Here is a 22,440-nt window from a genome sequence, read left to right on the forward strand (position 1 = left end):
TCGTCACTACATTGAACATGCACAAAGTAGTAGTAGTAGTAGTAGTAGTCGTCTGGTTTATTGGAAGCAGAGACTGTTCTTAGTGTAGATTACTAATTTTGTAATCACAAATTGTCAAATTTAATTTACATAGTTCTTTCCACAATGCAGTTTTCCAAAGCATCTTTACATAGTTTTCTCAACTATACAGTGCTGATGCTAGTTAGCTAGGTTTAGTACAAGTCAAGAGAAAAGTGAAAGTGACATGTGAAGTGATCAGTGAATAGTGAACACACACACACAAACACCCTGTGGCTCTCATTGAGCGATTGGGGGTTCAGTGTGTTGCTTGAGAGCGTCTCAGTTATTTCATGCCTGTACTGAGATTCAAACCGGTGACCTTCAGGTTACCAGTCTGATTCTCTAGTCATTAGGTCACGGCTGCCCTGAAGTCATATATTAGGTAAATTCAGCTCATATGAACTAAAGGATATTGATCAAACAGTAACCCTCAAGTTGTTGATGGTAGCCATTGACTTCCATAGTAGGAAAAACATGGAAGTCAATGGCTACCATCAACTGTCTGGTTACCAACATTCTTAAAAATATCTTCTTTTGTGTTCAACAGAAGAAACTCATATAGGTTTGGAACGACATGAGGGTGAGTAAATGATGATAGAAATAACATTTTTGGGTGAACTATCCCCTTAAGTATCTGTAAGGATATTACCATATTGATTGACGAGGCGATGCAGGCAGCGGTCATAAAGGTTTGCAGTCTAACTTGCTATGATTGAGGTGTTGCGATGACATCGATTTTTGGCTGTTGTCCAGTTGAGCGTTGGCAGCAATTCATGCTATATGAAGTCCACCGTAGTTCCTGAAGTAATGCATGCTCCCTTCATGATCTGGTGGATGCAGGCTACAGCCAATAGTTAATGTTTAGCTACACATAACATTGAGTGGAACATCTTGCTAGACTGAAGCTGACAGAATTAAATCAAAATAAGCCATGAATGGTTAAGTAAAAATTGTCAATTAGCACTGCATTATAATATAACATTAAGAATTAAGATTCTTATGAAAATACCCGAGATGGCTTGAAAAGCACATAAATCATACACTCTCACAATCGTGTGTTTATTTCCTGTTGTTTTATCAGTCAAAATATTTCTATCTGCTATATTGAGCTGTGAAAGCTGGATGCCTTTGTCCATATAAAGGATTTCTTGTAACCTCACAAAGTATTATTATTTCTGAGTCTTGGACTTTTTGGCATGAGGGCGCCTCCGGCTACCAGTATGAACGAAACACATATTACATGAGTGTTTTTAGTGCCCCATTATGCTCACATCACCCCGTTTTGGGTAAAAATGGGGCAGGGGTTCTCTATAAAGAAATTTGAGGTAGAGTTGGATTAAAGCCCTGAGGCACTGTGTTTTGTAATTAGCTCTGATGAGAAGTGTACAGGAGTTTTTTGTTATTTGAGGTAACCTTGTTGTAAAGCATTCAGAATCACAAAATAATATTCCCCACTACACCCCAAAATCACAACATTTTGCTCCACCACTTTTGAAGTTGTGGTGCCACCCTTTTAGCACCCTCTTATCTTCAATTACGATTTCACATTGTACTGTAACTTGATGTGAATTGATGAAGAATCAGCTCTGGACAGTAGAGAGGAGAATGGGCAGGCAGGCAGGGGTCAGAGTCCTGGGCAATCAAATCTGAATTGTGAGACGAGAATCAATGTCAGACAGATAGGATGGTCAGGCGAGGGGCAAACAGGACCAACAGGGAAATCCTAACTCACAATCAGAATCAGGCAGGTGTTCACATCCAAACTCCAGCACCAGTAACAGTCCAAATGGTCAGCAGCAACAGAATTGTCCAAGATCAGTGGATTCTAGAGAGGAAACGGCAATTGGACCGCAAACTGGGCAGAGAAAACATATGTGAGATAAAAAGAAAACAAAACCAAAAAATAACAATACTAGACAAGGAAAAACTTACAGGTGAACAACAAGAAACACAGAACACACTGGCAGAGAACAAAGAGAAAGGAAGCACAGATACAGCAGAGAAATCAAGCAATAAGGGGAGACAGGTGAGCTCAAAAGAGCGGAAGTGCTGATTGTGAAACACAAACAGCTGTGCGCGAACACACATGGAAAAGACAGAAACACAAACAAAGAAAGAGGAAAACAGAAGGAAGATCAAACCCTGACAGTCGTTACAGTTGATGTTAGCTTGGTCCATTTTAATGAAGCAGCCACCGCGATCTGTCATTAAAGAGCATCAAACAAACACTCATTGTTTGAATTGCACAATAAAACTGACATAAAGATGATGCTTTATCAAAAATAGCAAAAAAAATCAAAACAGGGGAAATGTAAGTTTCCTGCCTTTTTGAAGCGTCTATTTACACTAAGTGCAAATAGCGTGCCTTGTTGGCCAACGCTATTTACACTAGCTCCGCCCACCAATGTCTGGTTGGGCCACTCACCTGACTTTTAACGCGATTAACGCAGGTTCGAATACGCCTTTTGCAGAGCTCGTATTTATTTTAAATAAAAATGAAAATAATGTTCTAAAAGTGGAAATAAACTACAAACGAGTGTTTAATAATATTAAAAGTGTTTATTGGGTATGAACACTTTATTGGGTAATATTATTGCATCCTGTTAATGTACAAAAATACTGAGTTAAAATAATATCTGTAATATAATATAAAGTATAGATAGCATATAATTACTATTTACTCTTATTGCAAAGAACTGATACATGGTGTAAATAGAATCTATCACTATTTTCACCAAGTGTTAATAGCATATCGCTAAGAAAATGCTGCTATTGTCACTTAGTGTAAATAACCGCTTCCTTTTTTTTTTGCTCTATCAAATGATGGGACAGGTCACATAGGCTCTACCATCACCTTGTTTATCAGTTTCTTACAGTTTTTACCATGCATCAAGGACACATCTTCTGTTTTTCCCCATATTTTTTTTATAGCAATTTAAGTATAATTTCACCTTTTAACACTGACCAATTGCAGTTTCATTTTATTAGGCAAAGGGATTTCCTTATGATTTTATTTTTTAAATAATTATTTTTGTTGTTTTTGCTTTTACTGAGATTATGAAGTTGTAATTATTTCACGATCCTCTGTCATCATATGCATAAATCAAAATGTGAATCAATACCATAATTCTTACTGTTAGGCGTCTCTGATTCTTGGATGTGTTGCACAGGATTCATTGCTTCAGCCTTATTCTCTTCCATCGCCCTTTTTTCCAGTTCCAGCTCCCTTTTGTCCAGTTCCAGCTCCCTTTTGTCCAGTTCCACCGCTCTTCTATCCATTTCTCCCTCTGTCTCAATTGACTATATGATGTGACATTAAGATTGTATTAATTCATAGGGAATAGCATGCTTTTATCCACTGTAAATAAAGAGTGAATTCACTGTATAGATTTTATCGGTTCACAGGAACATGGCCACAGACACAGTGTAAAGTTTCAGGAGTGACAAACACATTTAAATACAGGAGTGAACATCCAAAATTCAGAGAAGGCCATAAATACATGTCTTTCAGACATCTATCAATTTGATACCATCGTCTGTGCACAAAATGCCAAATAGCAGCCATTTCTATACTAATTTCTGATCAGGTTACACTGCAGCCTATGATGAACACTAAATCATGTTGGTATGATACCAAAATTAGAGTGAAATTTCACAATTCTCAACACCTGTTTTGATACCACAGCAAAAACGAAAACAAGGCTAAGTAACTTAAGTAAAAAATAGGACAAATAAATAGGACAAATAAATACAATATAAAGATACAAATGAAATAAAGAGTGCTGAGTTTTTTAGGTAGGTCTACCAAACAGAAGTAAGAAATACAACAGAAACTGAATAAAGAAATCAAATTTAAAATAAAACACTGTATACACTCTTAAAAGTAATTCAGGTGACTTGTTAACACGACTTAAATAAATGCATAGATGCAAGTTAAAAATTCTATTTTAATTAAACCTTTAAAGTTGCAAACATTATTTTGTAGAGTTCTGTTGACATAATAATGTTGATCATTACATACAACTTAATATAGTGTAATTTAAACTCAAATTTCTGCATTAATTGATTTTTTTATTTCGTTATAACTTCAGAAATTACGCAGTGGATTTCAAGTTCCCAGCATGCTTTGCATAGGACTGGATAAGGTAAATGTTGAAATTAAGTGTTATTTTATTTATTTATTTATTTTAGTGAAAGTAAAGATCTGTTAGTCTTTAATGCTTGCTGATATGTTTGACATTTAAAAGAGTTTTTGTAATGTTGATGTTTTTGTGGTTACCATTGTGTGTCTGTCATTAATAACTCACCCATGTCGTTCCACACCCGTAAGACCTTTGTTCATCTTCGGAACACAAATTAAGATATTTTTGATAAAATCCGATGGCTCAGTGAGGCCTGCTTTGCCAGCAATATAATTAACACTTTTAGATGCCCAGAAAAATAGACATATTTAAAACAGTTCATGTGACTACGGTGGTTCAACCTTAATGTTATGAAGCGACGAGAATACTTTTTGTGGGCCAAAAAACAATTTTATTCAACAATACCTAGTGATGGGCGATTTCAAAACACTGCTTCATGAAGCTTCGAAGCTTTACGAATCTTTTGTTTTGAAGTAGTGGTTCGGAGCGTGTATCAAACTGCCAAAGTCACATGATTTCAGTAAATGAGGCTTTGTTATGCCATAAGTGTTTTGAAACGTTACAGAATTTCAATGGTTAACATGACTTTGGTTTGATACATGCTCTGAACCACTGATTTGAAATTTTAAAGTGTTAATTATATTTCTGGCAATGCAGGCCTCACTGAGCCATTGGATTTTATCTAAAATATCTTAATTTGTGTTCTGAAGATGAACGAAGGTCTTACAGGTTTGGAACGACATGAGGGTGAGAAATGGCAGAATTTAAATTTTTTGGTGAACCAACCCTTTAATCTAGTCCCAAACTAAAATGCATGTTTGAGCTGTTTTAACTGAAAGCAACTTGCATTAAAATATAAAATATGTCAGTGTCATTGTTTTGACTCACGATTTAAAAAAAAAAAAAAAAGTTGTCACTCTGCAAACAAACTCTTTTTTTAAATGTCATATATTGTACATGACAGACTAGGATTATTTTTATGTGTTGTGTGTGTATATATATATATATATATATATATATATATATATATATATATATGTTATGAATTATAAAAAATAATATTTATATAATCAATAAGTCTTATAATATAATAATTATCTGTCTGCCAAGCTCTGATAAACATAATAACAGATTATCCCATTTAAAAATCAATATCATACATACCATATTGCTTTCAGGGGAGGTCTGGGGTAACAGTAATTGATCGATTTTTACTCTGGGCAAAGAATATACACTAACAGGAAGCGACAGTCAATAGGACGTTCCATTGTAACACCGGCGCCCAGCAGCGGCCCTGCGTTTCCGCCATTTTGTGGTGAAAGCAAGTCAGCAGTCCTCTAGTTTCTATGGCAATATCAGCTGCTTTGTTAAAAAAAAACATACATTAAAGCTGAAATCCAACCTGAATGATGACAACACAGAATAAAATACTATCACTAGTGATCATCAAATCCTTTTAACAGTTTATTTGACAGACTTTGTGTTTCAGTCTTCCACTTTTTTCACAAAACCTTTGCTCTCTAGAAACCATTTTGGGTTCAAATTCTTTGAAGTTCAAGTAATAGCATTATAAACACTGAATTAATACCAACATATGAAATTAAATTAAAGACATGCATCAGAAAAATTGGGAATGTTGGACAATAAATATATGAATATAACAGCTTGATTTTGCAGTGTTGTCTAATGTCCGTTAAAGCAAAAGTGTCCAAAAGTAGTTAAACTGTGTCAGAAAAAAAATTGATCTAATGTCAGATAACACTGAAGCAAAACATGGTCAGGTTAAAGTGTCTGAATAATTTTTGGTTCCAAATTTGTATCACATTCACTGGTAGTTCACTGTACTTAGAATATTTGGGTATAATTTGTCACAGTTTACTTTATTTTGCTATACTCACTTACATAAATTAACTATAGTGTCCTGCACACACTAGTAAAAATATATCAAAAATGTCAGAAAAATTTTTGGTTTGACTGTATTTTGTTGACTTGTGTACATTATCCCAAATGTTTCCAAGAATGTTTAAATCCAGAGAAATAAGCAATTTTAACCAGGACACAGGCTGCAACAAGTGTCTCATAGAAGCCGCCAAACAAATGCAGAGTAGCATTATAGCAACTTTCAACACACAAATGTATCTAATTTGATAAACAGTGCTGCTTTACACATATGCTAAACTGAAAAAAGCAGAAACAGCGACTGTGGCATAATCAAAGTTCCGCTGCTCTCGAGGCGTGCATGTGTCACTTTCGTCTCTCATTAGCAATGGCTCCTGCGGCCTCGTTCAACTCCCACAAGACTCGCCCTGCTCTGCTTCATACTACAGTAGCATTAATAATCTCATCCATGAACATGATTTCTGCCCGAGTCCCATCCTGATTCTTTTCCACTGGCTGTAGATGTGAAGACAACACATCCCATGATTCCACAAAATCAAGGATACGCGACTGAATAAGCGACCTCTAGCGGTGAAAATTTACATATTGTGGATCAAATATTCACATATCTCTCTGATCACCCAGATGAAGGTTAGTTTTAAAGTAACCATAATTGTATCCTAATTTAGATGGTGTTTGGTAACTAAGGGCCTACTTTGCATCAGCAACACTGACTCAATGACAAACAAGTTATTTATAAGAGGACAACTGATGGCACCTGTATTCATAGCAACTAGTTTCTAACTAAATAATCAATTGATTGTTAATCATAAATATAGGGGGCTACTGCTCAGTATAATAGTTTTCAAGAACATTATGTAAATTGGTAAGCTATTTAGCCTAGGCTACCAAAACAAACACCAAAACTTAACATCTGTTCTGAACTCAACAAGTCTGGGCAAACTAGGTAAGCAGCAATCAGAGGCCACATTTTATGATGTCATCATGTAGACTTCCTACAAAGTATTTTATAGTATTTTAAAACTACAAAAATACAAAACACTATAGTATTTTGATACAAAATACAAACCAATTTTCATCAACCCTATAAAATACAAATTACAAAATACTATTTTGTATTTGAAATACATATCTGAAATACATGTATCAAATACAGCCCATCCCTGTATAAAACAATACAACATTTACTGTAGGAGCCATACAATTTACTGGTGACTTAATTAAAAAAAAACTGGTCTATTGCGCTTCTGATTTGGCAGTGAAATTTTGGGTGCGTAAGATGTGAAGGATTCTATTTTCACCTCATAATGGCGGCCGCGCTACCGGAGCGCCATCTAGTGGCTGTTAACCAAAAAGTTTCAAAGTGTCGCCTCTTGGGTTCTATAATCTTTGCTCTGGGTCTTTGTCCTTCAGCAGCACGGACTTGCTATCACCGGTATGCTAGTCAGAAAGTCCACACTTCGCTATATTCATCATTAGTTGCTGGACAGACCCTCTGATAACTTTTTTCCACCCATACAGCTCTATTAACTACCTCTTCATGCGTAGCCTACTGCTGTCTGTGAGTGTGTTCAGTGCGCATGCTCAGGGCAGGATTGAGCGCGAACGTTAGATACTGCAGGGTGTGGCCAACCAGAGTTTAATTGCCCAAACAAAAAAAAAATCCCCCCAAAATTGCTAGTTTTATTTCAATATAGCCAAAATAGCTCATTGTTGGAAAAACATTAATCAAAGTTGCAGAAACAAAAATTTGGCGACAAAATCCCTAAAATGGCAACACCGCAGCTTTGGAAACTTCTTCAAATTCTGTCAAATGTTCAAATTTTGTGTTTTTTTTTTCTTAATTCGTTTTACCATATTCCCCACTTGGCATGTTTTAACTGTTCTGAAACACTCCAATTATTTTTGTGAAAGTGTTTTGCCTATATTAATTATCATTGTGTACGTTTTTTAAATAATTTGTCAGTGATGATATCTGACATTTTTACACAGAGCATCTGGTAAATGAACAAATGTAGCGTGGCTAAATTTCAAGTAACTACCAAATTGAAAGAAGTAATAGGTTATATCAAAACAACAATTGCATTATAATGTGAATTACTTATTAAGTTCATAAACTGCATAATTATGTTAGCTATGTCAAACATTTAAATTAAAAATATATGACTTACACTTTCTGTTCCCCCCATTTTCTTCTGGAAGTTGTTTCCGCCAAATCTGTAACAAAATATGAATTTATTCCTTTTGCGCACAGCTTCCCTGTCAAACAAATATATTTATTGAATAAAACAAAATATCAGGGTGGGAGACTTTGTCGAGGTCCGATGCCCTCCCTCCGCGTCTCCGCGTCTCCGCGTCTCGCGCAGCAGTGCAGCACACATCAGCATCAGACACACAAACAGGCAGCAGCCCCTCCCTACTATGGCAAGCCGTTTTGACTTTTATTCATTCTCAGGATATGAATTCTTGATATGAGGAATTACATTTCCGCTCGTAACAATGCTAATTCTTGATATCAACAATTCTATTTTCACTAGTAAAATGTCACCATAGGCTGCAATTCAAATTCAATTATCAAGAATCGATTTCTTACTAGTTGAAATTCTAATTTCACATATCAGAAATACAATTCTTACCTGTAAAAATCATAATTTTTGATATCATTAATTACTTTGTTACTAGTGCAAATATCTATTCTTGATATCAACTATTGAATTGTAACAATGTTCATTTTTGATATCAATAATTTGATTGTCATGTTGGAAATCTCAGAAGCGAAGACCAGGAGACTTGGATGTATCTTCAGCAGATTCTTTATTGAGAACACGTGCTGTCGGTAGCTGCAGTCATCAAGTCTAACTAAGGCAGTGTACATTGAAGTTTATATACATTTTAGAGGGCAGTGCTTAGGGATAGAGACAAAGCACCAGGGAGACGACCTTAAACAAAGCATGGAAATGAAGTATTCAGGTATAGGAACCTGCCCCAGACTCTAGAGTGTCACAAGTCCTAATCCAATCAGCATAACTATTCGAAGAATGGCACTGGGGCTCCAAGAGCCATTAACGACAAAAGGTGAGAATCTCAGTAATCTGACTCATTTAATACAATAAAGAGAACAGGAACTGAAAGAACTTTTGCTGGAAACTTTGCTAAACAGAATCATTCATCTGATGTTGTCATCTTTATCTTAAAATTGTCACAGTCACATGGACTTTCAGTTAGTTTGTTGTCATCTGTTATCTGTCACATGTTCCTTTGTTCTAGTTTCCCGCCACAATCAGTCTCCATGGATACTAATCCCATTCATCACAGCTGTCTGTCATTTGAGTTAATCAGTCTGTCTATTTAAGGTTCTGTATCTGTTCAGTTAGTTGTCGGGTGTTGTTTGTGTGTACCTTGGTGTTTGGTCCTGTCCTGTTCCTGTACTCTCCAGTTGGATTATCTAAGACTTGTTTGTATCTTATCTCCTCGTCGTGTGCTTTATACACCCTATAGGTATTGTAACAGAACACCTGACCGAAACAGTAAGCGACGTGTTTGTTATTTGTATTTTCTTTTTGTTTTCGTGTTCAGTGTTTTTGTTTCCGTGTTTCACTCCTGCTTTCACTATGGACCCTGCCGTTCAACTACTGTGCCTTAAGCAGGGAGAAAGCTCCCTCGAGAGACATTTAGAAGTATATCTGGATCTCGCACATCAGACCTCCTTCCCGGACTACTATCTGTGCTCGTTCCTGCACACCGGACTCAACAACACCACACGAGCACAGCTGTCTGGGGAGGGTCTTCGAGGGAGCTTCATGTCTTATGTGGAGTGGGTGCTGGCGTCCTGTGGATCAGCGTTCACCGTCGGAGTTGCCACCAGCCCCACTCCCCAGCCAGTGCCCAGCCAGAACCACCCAGACGGCGAGGATTTTCGACCTGAGCCCACCGCAGGTAGCACGATGGAGACCGCCACGATCGAGCCGCCCACGCATACAAGAGCGATCGGGGGTAACATCGCCACGGAGCCCGAGCAGTGTGAACCTGACCAGGTGTGTGAGCCGGCCGAACCTACCATCGCCGAGGGAGTGTTGGTGGACGTCGAGGGACTGGAAGTTTTTCTCGCTCCTGTTCTGTCCCCTGTAGTGCTGGTCCCGTCCAGCGCACCTCTCCCACTTAAATGCCAACCCTCCTGTGACTCACTACAGTATGTGGATTTTTGCATGGAACTCCAGCCTGTTTCCCAGTCCACAGCCATCTGTGCCATCCAGTCGTCTACGTCTCCCTTCAGTCCCACAGTACCACCTCCTCTCAGTAGCGTGGTACCATCTCGGGCCTGCCGAGATCCGTCTCCTCCTGGGCACGAGGAGCCCGAAGCCCCGCCTCCAGCTTCGGACCTTCTCGAGATGTCTCCATCCATCGCCCTGACTCCTGCGCCTGTGCTCCTTCCACCTTCGACCTCGGAAGTGACCATCGGCCTTTCAACCACGTTGGACTCCCTCGGAACGTCGGCTCCACCTGGGTCAGACATCGCTGCGCCTCCGCTACAGACCTACGGACCATCCGCTGCTCTCTGGTCCTCCACCCCTTCCACTACGGCTTGCTCCGCCCTACCTCAGGCTCCGTCTCCGCCCTCGGTTGCTCCAACACGTCCTCAGACTTCCAGATCCACTCCTCGATCGCCGGAGGTCGTTGCTGCGGCTTCGTCGCGGCCGCTTGGATATTCACCATCTCTCCACCACCTCAGCATGTCAACTATGCGGTGGGCTCCATCCTCGCCGTTGTTGACTGCGGTCCTCCCCATGGCGGTCTACCTCTACCTTCCCTGGCTCCTCCCTCCAACGCCACCGTGGGGCACCATCCTGGCTGTGGCCTGGCTCAATATCCTGCAGCCCCTGTTTAAGGCCATCCACCACCCTTCACCACCTCCTCCTGCACCACCCTGGACTCCTTTATTCCGCCTCCTCCCGGTGAGCCGTCCGCCTCCTTAACCACCTCCAACATCGTCATCTACATCCCATCGTCATCTTCCTCCCTCTCTACGGCGCGAGGACGCGCCTTTCCGGGAGGGGGCGTAATGTCACAGTCACATGGACTTTCAGTTAGTTTGTTGTCATCTGTTATCTGTCACATGTTCCTTTTGTTCTAGTTTCCCGCCACAATCAGTATCCATGGACACTAATGCCATTCATCACAGCTGTCTGTCATTTGAGTTAATCAATCTCCTCGCCGTGTGCTTTATACACCCTAGGTATTGTAACAAAAATGCTAAATGCCCAAACCCAGCTCCTATCCTATATGTGTTTTTCTTAGCTTGTGTGTTGGTGATTGGTGATGAACAAAAGACTAGCTTCCAGTGCCTTGACTTTACAGCTAATTAGCCAAAAGACAAATATCGTTAACTTGTGTCTTGCTAACATGCATGACTTATAAGCTACTAGCTAATGTAATACGTTAGCTAAAAAATCATAGCCACACAGGCTAATGTACTGTACTTGAATACAGTAAAAATTTGTCTAACATCATCTCAATTGTCAAATTGAGGTTAACTAATTAAAATGCTCTAATTTCCATACATTTGACAAGGCACTGCAAGGACAAAATTGGCATGGACAAGGACCCTCAAAAATTCAAATCATATCTTTTGGCTTGCAGTTGCATTTGAATAATTAATGATTCTGCAATGCTTCTCAAGGGACTAAGAATAGCATGGTATATTGATCCATTTTATATACCTTATTTTTTCAATCAGTCTCGTATTGCATTCTATAATGACTTAATAAGAATTGTAATTAAAGCCACAGAACCAGCGGCACTGCGGTGTTGTATCGAAATCTGTAACACCCAACCTACACTAAACACTAAACTTCCTTTTTGTTTTGTGTCCAAACCATAATGACTGTTTACCGATAAAACAACAACAGTGAATTCACCAACTGTTCTTGAGCTTTAAGAGCTTCAAAACATTCAGTTTCTTATAATAAATAGCCTACAGAAACATAAAATACCCCAGGTGAAAAAACACTATAAATACTATAGTGTTTTTGAACCATACTATAGTAAATTGTAGTATACTGTATATATTATAGTATTTACAACACTTTCACGAGTTCATGTGCCCATATAATCTTAGCGTAAGTGGTAAACAGATTTGGCTTGCTGTCTGATATAGAGGGGCTCGGAAAGAATATCCTACTCGAGCTCCGATTGCCCCCCTATAACAGGCAAAAATAAGTACAAAAGGAGGAGAAGGGGAGGAGGAGGGATGCCAAAAGAACTTACAACAGGAAGAGGTAAGATGCTGGTTTTATACCTCGGTATTAATTGGAACATTAGATGGGCGTACTCCTCCCGAAATTACGTTTATTAACTTCACTTGTTAATGAATGCTACAGCATACTCTAGTATTAACTATAGTGAACTGATAAACTTTAATAGCCTACTGTAGTATACTTTAGTTTTTACTACAGTAAACTGTAGTGTATATTGTAGTATAATATACCCTACAGTTGTAGAAAACTTAGTACAGTATTGGGTAAAGTAATTTGTTTATATTACAGTTGATAAATTACCACAGCAACTATAGAATTACCACAATAAATTAAAGTATTTTACTATATTATGGTTCAAAAACACTAATTACTACAGTAGGTGAAAAAAATACTATAGTAAGTTATTTACTTACCTATGCTTGATTGTAAAATCAAGCATACTGTGAAGAAAAATGAACAAGAAACAAAAATAAAAGTAGCTAACACTTAACTTTTGTTTAATATGACGTAAAAGTTGTCATGGATGTCTTATATGAACACACTGTTTCATACTGTTTTTATTATCTTTTTTATACTGTGTAGTTACAGTGAATTGTTAAGGTTCATTGTACAGTCATACAAATATTTGTACAGTCATAAAACACTTTAAATCATGAGAATATTTTAGAGAAGGTTTCATATTTTACAATGATGTGTGCAGGATCACAATATGATTAATCATCAAGGATTTTAAAAGATGTCATCTGCTGCTACTGACCTTCATTTTGTGTTCTATCTCCTCTAAACCACATTGTTTATGGAAAAAAAATAATAATAATAAATAAATAAATAAATTATATTGTAACTGTGATCAACAAACTTGTTGATGCCAGAAGTAGGAAATACATATGCAGATAAACAATATATAAAACTTTCTACAAAAAAATAATGTGATGTTTATTTTATTCAAAGGCTTGCATTTTATAGAAATGTAGGTTACTTTGTGTACCACACATTCTACAAGCACAATAAACTTCACACATTCTGAGAAAAAATATCTACAAAAGCAATCACTGGGCCAGTACTCTTTCAAAAAGGTCATCTTTGTACCTTATTTACCCCTTAAGGATCCTTTGCTTCGGCAATTGGCCCACTACTTGACCGGCCTATGGGAAAAGCACAGTGCTCCCGATGGCCAGAGGGGGTTCATCATTTGTATTGGCAGTAAAAATGACCCAGCGGCTCAGTTACAGAAAAACTACCCAGCAACGGGTATAAATATTAAAGTGCCCCAATTATGGATTTTTGAAAATTTTCTTTCATGTAGTGTGTAACATAGCTCCAAGTGAATAAAAACATCCTGCAAAGTTTTAAATCTGAAAGTGCATCGTATATAAAGTTATTGTCTCTCAAAAGAGTAGACTCAGAGTCAATTAAATGAGTCATTTGTAAAACGAATCCCAAGCTGTTTCTCTGTGTGACATCACAATGAAACATTAGCATATTGTCTGCCCACTTATTGCGCGTTCAGACACCAGGGAAAACTTGAAACCCGAACCTTGTGCTGTGTTCGCTCCCAATTGTCTAGAAATGTGTCAAATGTTTTCATTGTTATTACTTGGAGTTATAATCAATGTTCCCTCTATGCGCGCGTGCGCGGCCGCGCACTTCTGAAGCCGCGGCCGCGCAGAAAAAATACAGAGAACAGACATGAAAATGGTGGGGAAATCCTTTTGATTGTAGTAGTTTAAATGAGAAATAATTGCAGTGCTCTGGACAACCGCTGAGTTATTGTTGCAAAGAGTTAGAACCGGTTGCGGTTTATCAAGAAAGAGAACGATACGTTGAGATCGCGGGATGAGCCAAATGTAAGAATGGGCTAATACCTCAACACGCAACGCGAAACGAAAAGAAATGTAAATAAAACCATGAATGAAAAGTGGTGGAAATAACTGTGGGCACAGAATTAACAAAACTCTGAGTGTTTACCACAGAGCTGTGGGCTAGGTTCACTAACATAAACACAAAACATTTCTTATTGAGTCTTTATTTTTAGAACAGAGTGGAGCTGTCCTGCAGGAGGACAGAAATTATTTTTTAATGGAATTTCTTGGTAAAGACTCATTAATACATTAAAAAATAATACAATGAACCTAAATGATGCAAGCTTGTTTTCACTGTATACTGTACTCAAGGGTCAAATAAAATAGAAACGGCACATTAAAGTTAAATGTTACAGTTGCAGATAAACATTTTTTTTGTGTGTGTGTTCTTTGTACAGGTCTGATATAAAGTATGTTTTTGCAGGTGACCAAAATGTCTCAACAGAGAAAAGTTTTGCTCATCGAGAAAAAAAATTAGAGGGAACAATCATTGGTGTACCGCAGTGCTTTAATAGTTTCTGTGTTGGGCACATGTACAACTGTTTGAGTGTTTACAAGGGGTTCACTAACATAAACACAAAACATTTCTTATTGAGTCTTTATTTTTAGAACAGAGTGGAGCATCATCATCATTATAATACAATGAATCGCAAGCACTTATACTGACACCGTCGAATTGTCACCGCAGAATTGTCACACAAACAAGGGGTTCGGCCAGTTGTCGAATGTTTGGGAGTTGTTGAGCAAATAAGGTTAAAATCAATGTATATCATAAGACAATTAAAGTGTTTTTTGACCTTGCATGCTTGTAAACCTGTTATTGGGACTCCCAAAACAAAAATAGGAACCTTTCAGCTGCCATAATAGGGGCATTTAAAACAGCCCAATAAAATGACCCAGCAGGCTGAACCCAGCATGTAGGTTAAAATATATATATATTGTGGGCAAGACATATGTTTGGGTAGGCTCAGCTCACCCCTGCCCATGCTGGCCCCACTTGTACTGAGAGAGTTTGATAGGCATTGAATTAACACGCATATATAACTTACACTGTGTATATCTGGTTAAAACACTATAAACAGAATCAGGCTGCTGTTCGAGATTCTGGTCTGCGTCAACAGGCAAGAACATTTAATTTCACTTTCTGTCATGATCACCAGTTGGAGTGCCCTAGGTAGCCACTAGAGGGCACTCCAATCCAGACTGTTCCTCACCCTTTGTGAACTGCATTTCCCATAACCCACTTCCCGGACTCATTATCCTCATTTCATTGCACCCAGCTGTCTTGAGTTTGTCATTAGTGTCTGTCTATTTATACTGAGTTGTTTCGGCTTTTGTTTGTGGTTTGTTAATGTTTTGTTACGTGCACCTTTTTGTATCTCTGGCTTTTTGTTTTTGTGGACTGATATCTGGATCTTGACCCCTGCCTGTTTTGGATATACGACTGTGGATTACCCAATAAATGCTGCGCTTGGATTTACCATCTTGTTTGTGTGCATACCGTGACACTTTCACTTTAGAAGAGGCTTTTCTTTCTGGTAATGTTCTTGTATTTAACGATAAGTTTTCTATTTGTGTTGGACCCTATAAGAAAAAAGACCATTTTATTGCCAATATCTTAAAGGGGGGATCTAATGCTATTTTATACAATCTTACTTATTTACAGTGTTGGATTCTCTTGCTAAACATGGTCAAAGTTTAAAAAACAAACAAACAAACTGTCACGTATGGCACAGAGACAAGAAGGTAGATCCAAATGCAGCTTTAATGGGTAATCCAGAACAGGCAAGGGTCAAACTCCACAAAAACAGTCCATACAAAAACAAGGGAAAACAAATAGAGAAGCCGATGACCGCAAATTAAACCGCAATAACAAGAGCAGAAACAAACACAGTATAAATCAAACACAAAACAGCTGAATGCAATGACGGGATAATGAGTCCAGGAAGTGGTTTATGGGAAACTTGCTATGATTGAGGTGTTGGCGATGCCATAGATTTTTGGCTGCTGTCCAGTTGAGCATTGGAAACAATTCATGCTATATGAAGTCCACTGTAGTTCCTGAAGTAATGCATGCTCCCTTCGTGATCTGGTGGATGCAGGCTACAGCCAATAGTCAATGTTTAGCTACACATAACATTGAGTGGAACATCTTGCTAGATTGAAGCTGACAGAATTAGAGCACATGGAATAGTAAAGGGCTGAACAGTGCTTTGCTGTCACTGCCGCTTAATTGTGTGTTGAATCACTATGGCTAATTGTTGTGAATTCTCTCCTTTTAAGTTTAAAGTTTTATGTGTGTGACGTTTTAATTTTGATTACGTAAATCATGCAGTGTTTCCTAATGTAAGTGCGTAGCTGCCTATGCTTCTGAGCGGAGCACTCAGATCGCACGCTCTCACTAAAGTAATTTGCGCAAGAGAAAGTTAATGACAAGTAAGTTTTAATTCTGTATATTGTAGTTAATGCAGATCGTTATACTGTAGCAGCAGTAATTTAGTTCATTATGTTCTTTATCTTCGCGATCTTTCTGAATTTAATTTGATCCTGTTTAACGAGCGGATTGGCCGCTAGCATCGCGGCTAGTATTAGTAATGTTTATTAAAGTTATTTGCTCCATTTAACATTTCTCAGTGGATCATATCATCCTGTGGTCTTTATTACTGTATTACTCATTACCCTATATAATTCATATTTTGGGGGTTTTGTAATATTTATTACACTCAGCTTAATATTGCACTCATGCTGATATATTACTGTCATATTTATATATCAGCATTATGTAAAGTTGTTTATCATTCAGTTTGTAATCTGTTAAATTGTTGATTATATTTAGAAAATGAATATTTATTTCTGTTATTTTATATATTTCAGAAAACTACCACAAGTGCACTTCTATGGATATGGTCACTCTTGTGCAATAAACAGTTCAAATCTATCTGAGACTCCGACTCCCTGACCAATTCTGCAGCGGTCAATATTTAGTAACACTTGTTTCATATTTTCATTGTATTCTGCTTCTGATTGTATTGTGCCCCATAGGCTATGTCGTGCATTAAACTGTATTGCATTTTGTTGCATACGGAAAGAAATAGAGAAAATATTATTTAGTATTATAGTATTCTATATTGTGATAGGCATGTCGATTAGTATTGCTTATAAAAACTCACTTATAAAAAACCAAGATGGCTTGAAAAACACATACATTGTCACAATCGTGCAAGATAAAAACATGCAACATAAAAAAATTAAACCGTGGGCATGATTTACTACTTCCGTCCCTCGATTTACTAAAACATGCGCACAATCTACTATTTTGAGCCGCACGGCTCCAAATCAGTTCTAGACAGTAGAGAGGAGAATGGTCCGACTCGTGAGACCAGAATCAATGTCAGACAGACAGGATGGTCAGGTGAGGGGCAAACAGGACCAACAGGGAAATCTCAACTCATGATCAGAATCAGGCAGTCGTCCATGGCAACAAAGCAGTCCAGAGAGGCGAACGGTAACCCAGGGAAATCCAACCTCCAGCACCAGTAACAGTCCAAATGGTCAGCAGCAACAGAATAGTCTTCGACAAGTGGGTTCTGGAGAGGAAACAACACAACACAACTGCAACACAAACTGAGAAATTAATGAGATTATGAAATTATATGATCTTCTGTCATCATAAGCATCAATCAAAATGTGAATCAATACCATCATTCTTCGTCTCTAATTCTTGGCTGTTGTGTTGCACAGCGCTCACTGCTCCAGCCCTCATTGCACTTTTATCCAGTTCCTTCACCCTTTTGTCCAGTTCCTTCACTCTTTCATCCAGTTCCTTCACTCTTTTATCCAGTTCCTCCACTCTTTTATCCAGTTTCTTCTCCCTTTCGTCCAGTTTCTGCTCCCATTTGTCCAGTTCTGCTTTTCTTGACTGTATGATGTGACATTAAGATTGTATTTTTACAAGCTTTTTTAAAACTTGGCTTCTCATGGATATAACGTCACTTTGTAGGCCAATTGGCAGTTAGCATCTCACTGGTTCCCTCAATAAAAACCCAATAGGATTTTCCTATTGGCTTTTGGATTATCACAAAAAAATAAGCTCTGTGATCAACAAAATTTATACTTATGCTGGGTACACACCACAAGATAATCAGGCTGATTTTGAGTCGATTTCTCCCCTTCCGACAATCCTAGGTAATATCCCGATTATCTTGATGGTTCTACAGATTATTTTATCAGATTTTCCTGTGGTGTGAGGTGTGTTAAGAGTGACTGAATCCACTCGAAAGAACATCGGAGTCGTCCCGATTGCAAATCGTAAATATTCAACATGTTAAATATTTACGATCAGAAATCCTGATGTGTGGGGGAACCCCGAGGACAAACGCGCACAAGCTCTGGAGATTGTGACTTGAAATGAATCAATATCCAATCAGAAAGCGAGCTAACAGAAGACTGAAGCATAACAAACACAGTTATGGCGCAGCACAAAGTTAAATGGTTTAGGACAGCAGAGATGGAGGATCAGCTTGTCAACATACCAAAATCATTCCAAACACTACCATCGCAATTTCTTCCTGCCTATCGTCCGCTGTGTTTATTCTGAAGTCTCGGGAGATTTTGCGAGATTTCCCGTGTTCACAGTCGGTACTCTGGTTGAAAATCTTTTGGTGTGTGGTGTGCTGTCTTTGTCACATCATGGCACAGCAAAGACTATAGGAGCAAAACGGTTAAATCTAGGATTTGTTTGGTCCTCATGATTGTGGTCTCTCACATTTTGAAAATCTTCTAAGATTTTAAATTTTTTTTAGTGTGTACCCAGCATTACACGTTTTGTCAATCAAGAACACAACTTTTAAGACTTTTGAAGCCTAAATGCAGTCACCAGATGCAAAAAGCTAAAGGAAGGCTATAAACTAACTACACCACGGTACCACGATTTCAACTTCACCACCACTAAGCTTCTGCCAACTCTTTTATACTTCATCTAAAAACATTTTACCAATAAAGTTTAAACTATAATTGTTTGTAAGAGCGCAATAAGCAAAACTATAGGCTATAAAAGCGGACTGAGGTTACCTATTCAGCGTGATGACGTTTAATGTGCTCGAATGCCTCTGTAGTCCCATTTAGCCAGTTGTTAGCAACTGTCTTCTTCAAGACATGTAACAGCTTAAAAAATCTCATTGAATAAAATGTGAAAGTATCTTGAGTTTGTGTTAACCACGGACCTTATTTCAGCCATTTAACTAAACCCCCATTAAAAAAACCCATTGACTTTGGGATGATGGAACCAGAAGTGCTAAAATGCTAACTTGCTTCCGGGTTTTGGCCTCAAAAAGTGCATCATAGTTCCACTGCTCTATTGGAAAAAGCATGCTTTTATCCACTGTAAATGAAGAGTGAATTCAGCGTATACATTTTGTCCATTCACAGGAACACTGTGGCCACAGACACACTGTTAAGTTTCAGGAGTGACAACCGCATTTAAATACAGGAGTAAATTCCCTAAATTCAGAGATGGGCATAAATACATGTCTTTCAGACATCTATCGATTCGATACTTATAATTTATTTGAGTGTATTTAACTGTTTAGCTGCATGTCAGTGTGTGAATACTGATATGAGTTCCAGTGGCGAGCGGTGACTTTTTTTAATCAGGTATGCTGGGTGGTGCGTCATGTAAAAAAATTATGTTGCGTTACGTTAAATGGGTTAATAATATCTAATAAGCGAGACGCTTAGAAAGAGCGTCTGGAGAAAATGAAATACTATGAAAATAGTTTTAGTCATGATTTCGTCCCATTTTGATTTAGTCTAGTAGGCTTTGTATCAAATACAATCCGATCAAAGGGGCAGGGGCTCAAGACCCCCCTTAATGGGATAGTTAACCCAAAAATGAAAATTTGATGTTTATCTGCTTACCCCAGGGCAGCGAAGATGTAGGTACTCAGTACTCAGTGCGAGAGATGACTTCCACAGTCAGAGTGCATTCAGACCTCACACACCAGATGCTCAACGCAGTTGGACATAATGGTGTATTAGAGGTAAAAAAATGATATAAATACTGTTCGGTTTCTTGCACAAACCGATTGTTTCATGTCTTAGGACATCAGTGTGTCGTCACGAGCCGCAGGGTTTAATTTGGATTTGTCTGTGCATGTTTTTTTGACTCTTATAGATGGAGTTCCCATTGCCATGGATTATACGACTGACAGAATGGGTGGAGTTAAAAATCATCATTTGTGTTCTACTGAAGAAACAAAGTCACCTACATCTTCGATGCCCTGGGGTAAGCAGATAAACATCAAATTTTCATTTTTGGGTTAACTACCCCTTTAAGCTAACAGGTATGCTCACTCCAGCTTTGGAAACACAGCTTCAAATTCTGTCAGACCTATGTATCTCGGTTTACTCTATTCCTCACTTGGCATAGTTTTAACTGCTAAACACTCCATCTTTTGTCAAAGTGTTCTGCCTTTATGCATTTTCATTGTGTCAGTTTTAAAATAATTTGTCAGTGATGATCTCTCATTTTTACACAGATAAGCATCTGTAAATGAACAAATTAAATGCAAAGTTAAATTAAGAAGCAGAATTAATAGGCATACAAAACAACAATTGCATTATAATGTGAATTACTTATAATCATATTACATAATTATGTTAGCTGTGTCAAACGTTTAGATTAAAAATATATATGACTTACACTTTCTGTTCCCCCCATTTTCTTCTGTGCGTTGTTTCCGCCAAATCTGTAACAAACCCCATTTGAATAAAGCAGGAATGAGACGTCAAGAATCACGATATGAAAATGCAACAACAAAGGACACTTTGGAGATTTTCTATTCTGTAAAATGAAAGCTCTGATCATTAGAGAAGTCTGTCAAACATAAATGACAATTTACAGACAAAACCAACTGGCACAACACATTCACTTTCATTAAGAAACAAATAATCCCGCTTACCTGCTTAACTGTGCTGTGGACAAAACCGGGACAAGAACAACACAATGGTTATTTAGAAAGATGAATCCAAGCCGAAACAAACGTCAGCATCTTAAAGTGAAAGTTAGAAATGCTGTTTCTGACTCACCAGGATTGCGAGAAATTGCCTGGATCTATGGTTATCCTATGAAAACTATACTCTTAAGTTAATTTAATTGATGTTAATTCTATGCAAACTCTCTCAATGCGGTCGGCTGAAGCAGATGCACGATGAACGACGCGAGGCGTTGGTAAAGACGGTCGAATCAAAGATCGTTTGTGATGATCAGGGATGGAGTGTGCGGTCACTGTCTTAGAGCATTTATAGTAATTTCATTTGAGGTAGAATGTGAACTGCGCATGTGCATAGTGTGCGCGCGTCTGTAAGAGAAAGCGAATGGTGAGCAGGAGAAGAGATAACAGCTCTATCGACTTTGTACTTTTTTCCCTTTTACTTTCCTTTTTCTATTTGTGACCTAAGTTGAATGTTTATTTGTATCCTTTTCTCTCACTCATCCCCATGTATGCGGACTAGTGTGACGATGTAGGCTATAAGTCATTTTATTAAACCCGGGGAAAATACACCAGCTCTCGCCTCACGTGTATCATTTCATCGAGTTCTACACATTCTCTACACATTTGTTTTTCTGGGCAATAACATTTCAACTCTGCGTTACAAGTGGTCATCGGAAATGGGAGTACCGGTACTTTCTCGGTGGGACCGGGGAATCCCCCTGCTTCCTATGGCCAGTCAGTCCTTGCCTGAAATAGGGTGACCATATTTTAGTTTTCAAAAAAGAGGATGGGGGTGGGTTGTTGGTGCTTAAATACTAGACAAAATGCGTTCACAACCATGCAACTATGTTATTGAACTTTAATACGTAAAGTAATACATCCTTTCCATTCAACTTTTGGCCCTCAATGATAGAATAATAACAATTAATAACGGCTATTTCAGTCAAAAAATAATCCCAAAGATCACATCTTTCCCAACAGTCCTTGATTACCAATCAAGTAGGCATGAAAGTCTTTGCAAGACGTGTTTAAAGTTGTTTTGTGTAGAAGCCCCTGCTATGTTTCCATGGCTGCGACTTTAAATAATGCATATTCGAAATGCCATACGATAATGCTTTAGGTGTGTAAAATCAATTTAAATTATGTTTAAAACTATTTAAAAAATGAAGATGATAAAACCAATAGATATGTTTCACTTTTTTTCTGGGAAAAGAAAGCATCACTACAACTT

The 22,440-nt window shown here is 38.1% G+C and overlaps 1 protein-coding gene and 1 long non-coding RNA gene across 3 annotated transcripts; both read right to left on the reverse strand.

Moving 5' to 3' along the window:
• Nucleotides 1-39: 39 nt before the first annotated feature.
• On the reverse strand, nucleotides 40-8,479 carry LOC125260961. 2 transcript variants are annotated; one of them, XR_007183176.1, is made up of 5 exons: nucleotides 8,273-8,479; nucleotides 3,195-3,360; nucleotides 2,202-2,261; nucleotides 1,793-1,915; nucleotides 40-1,706 (listed from the first exon to the last, which is right to left on the reverse strand). It is a non-coding gene; the product is annotated as an uncharacterized LOC125260961 (long non-coding RNA). The 2 variants fall into 2 exon arrangements; XR_007183177.1 differs by having other exon boundaries at nucleotides 1,793-2,261; nucleotides 3,183-3,360.
• Nucleotides 8,480-17,366: 8,887 nt separating this feature from the next.
• On the reverse strand, nucleotides 17,367-21,545 carry LOC125260966 (ribonuclease Y-like). The gene is made up of 5 exons (XM_048179513.1): nucleotides 21,304-21,545; nucleotides 21,177-21,189; nucleotides 20,918-20,963; nucleotides 17,917-18,136; nucleotides 17,367-17,804 (listed from the first exon to the last, which is right to left on the reverse strand). The coding sequence occupies exons 3-5, from the start codon at nucleotides 20,933-20,935 to the stop codon at nucleotides 17,770-17,772; spliced, it is 273 nt and encodes a 90-aa protein (XP_048035470.1). The 5' UTR covers nucleotides 20,936-20,963; nucleotides 21,177-21,189; nucleotides 21,304-21,545; the 3' UTR covers nucleotides 17,367-17,769.
• Between the last annotated feature and the right edge of the window lie 895 nt (nucleotides 21,546-22,440).

The sequence above is a fragment of the Megalobrama amblycephala genome, unplaced genomic scaffold (assembly GCF_018812025.1).
Source record: "Megalobrama amblycephala isolate DHTTF-2021 unplaced genomic scaffold, ASM1881202v1 scaffold201, whole genome shotgun sequence".
In the NCBI taxonomy this organism is placed as follows: domain Eukaryota; kingdom Metazoa; phylum Chordata; class Actinopteri; order Cypriniformes; family Xenocyprididae; genus Megalobrama; species Megalobrama amblycephala.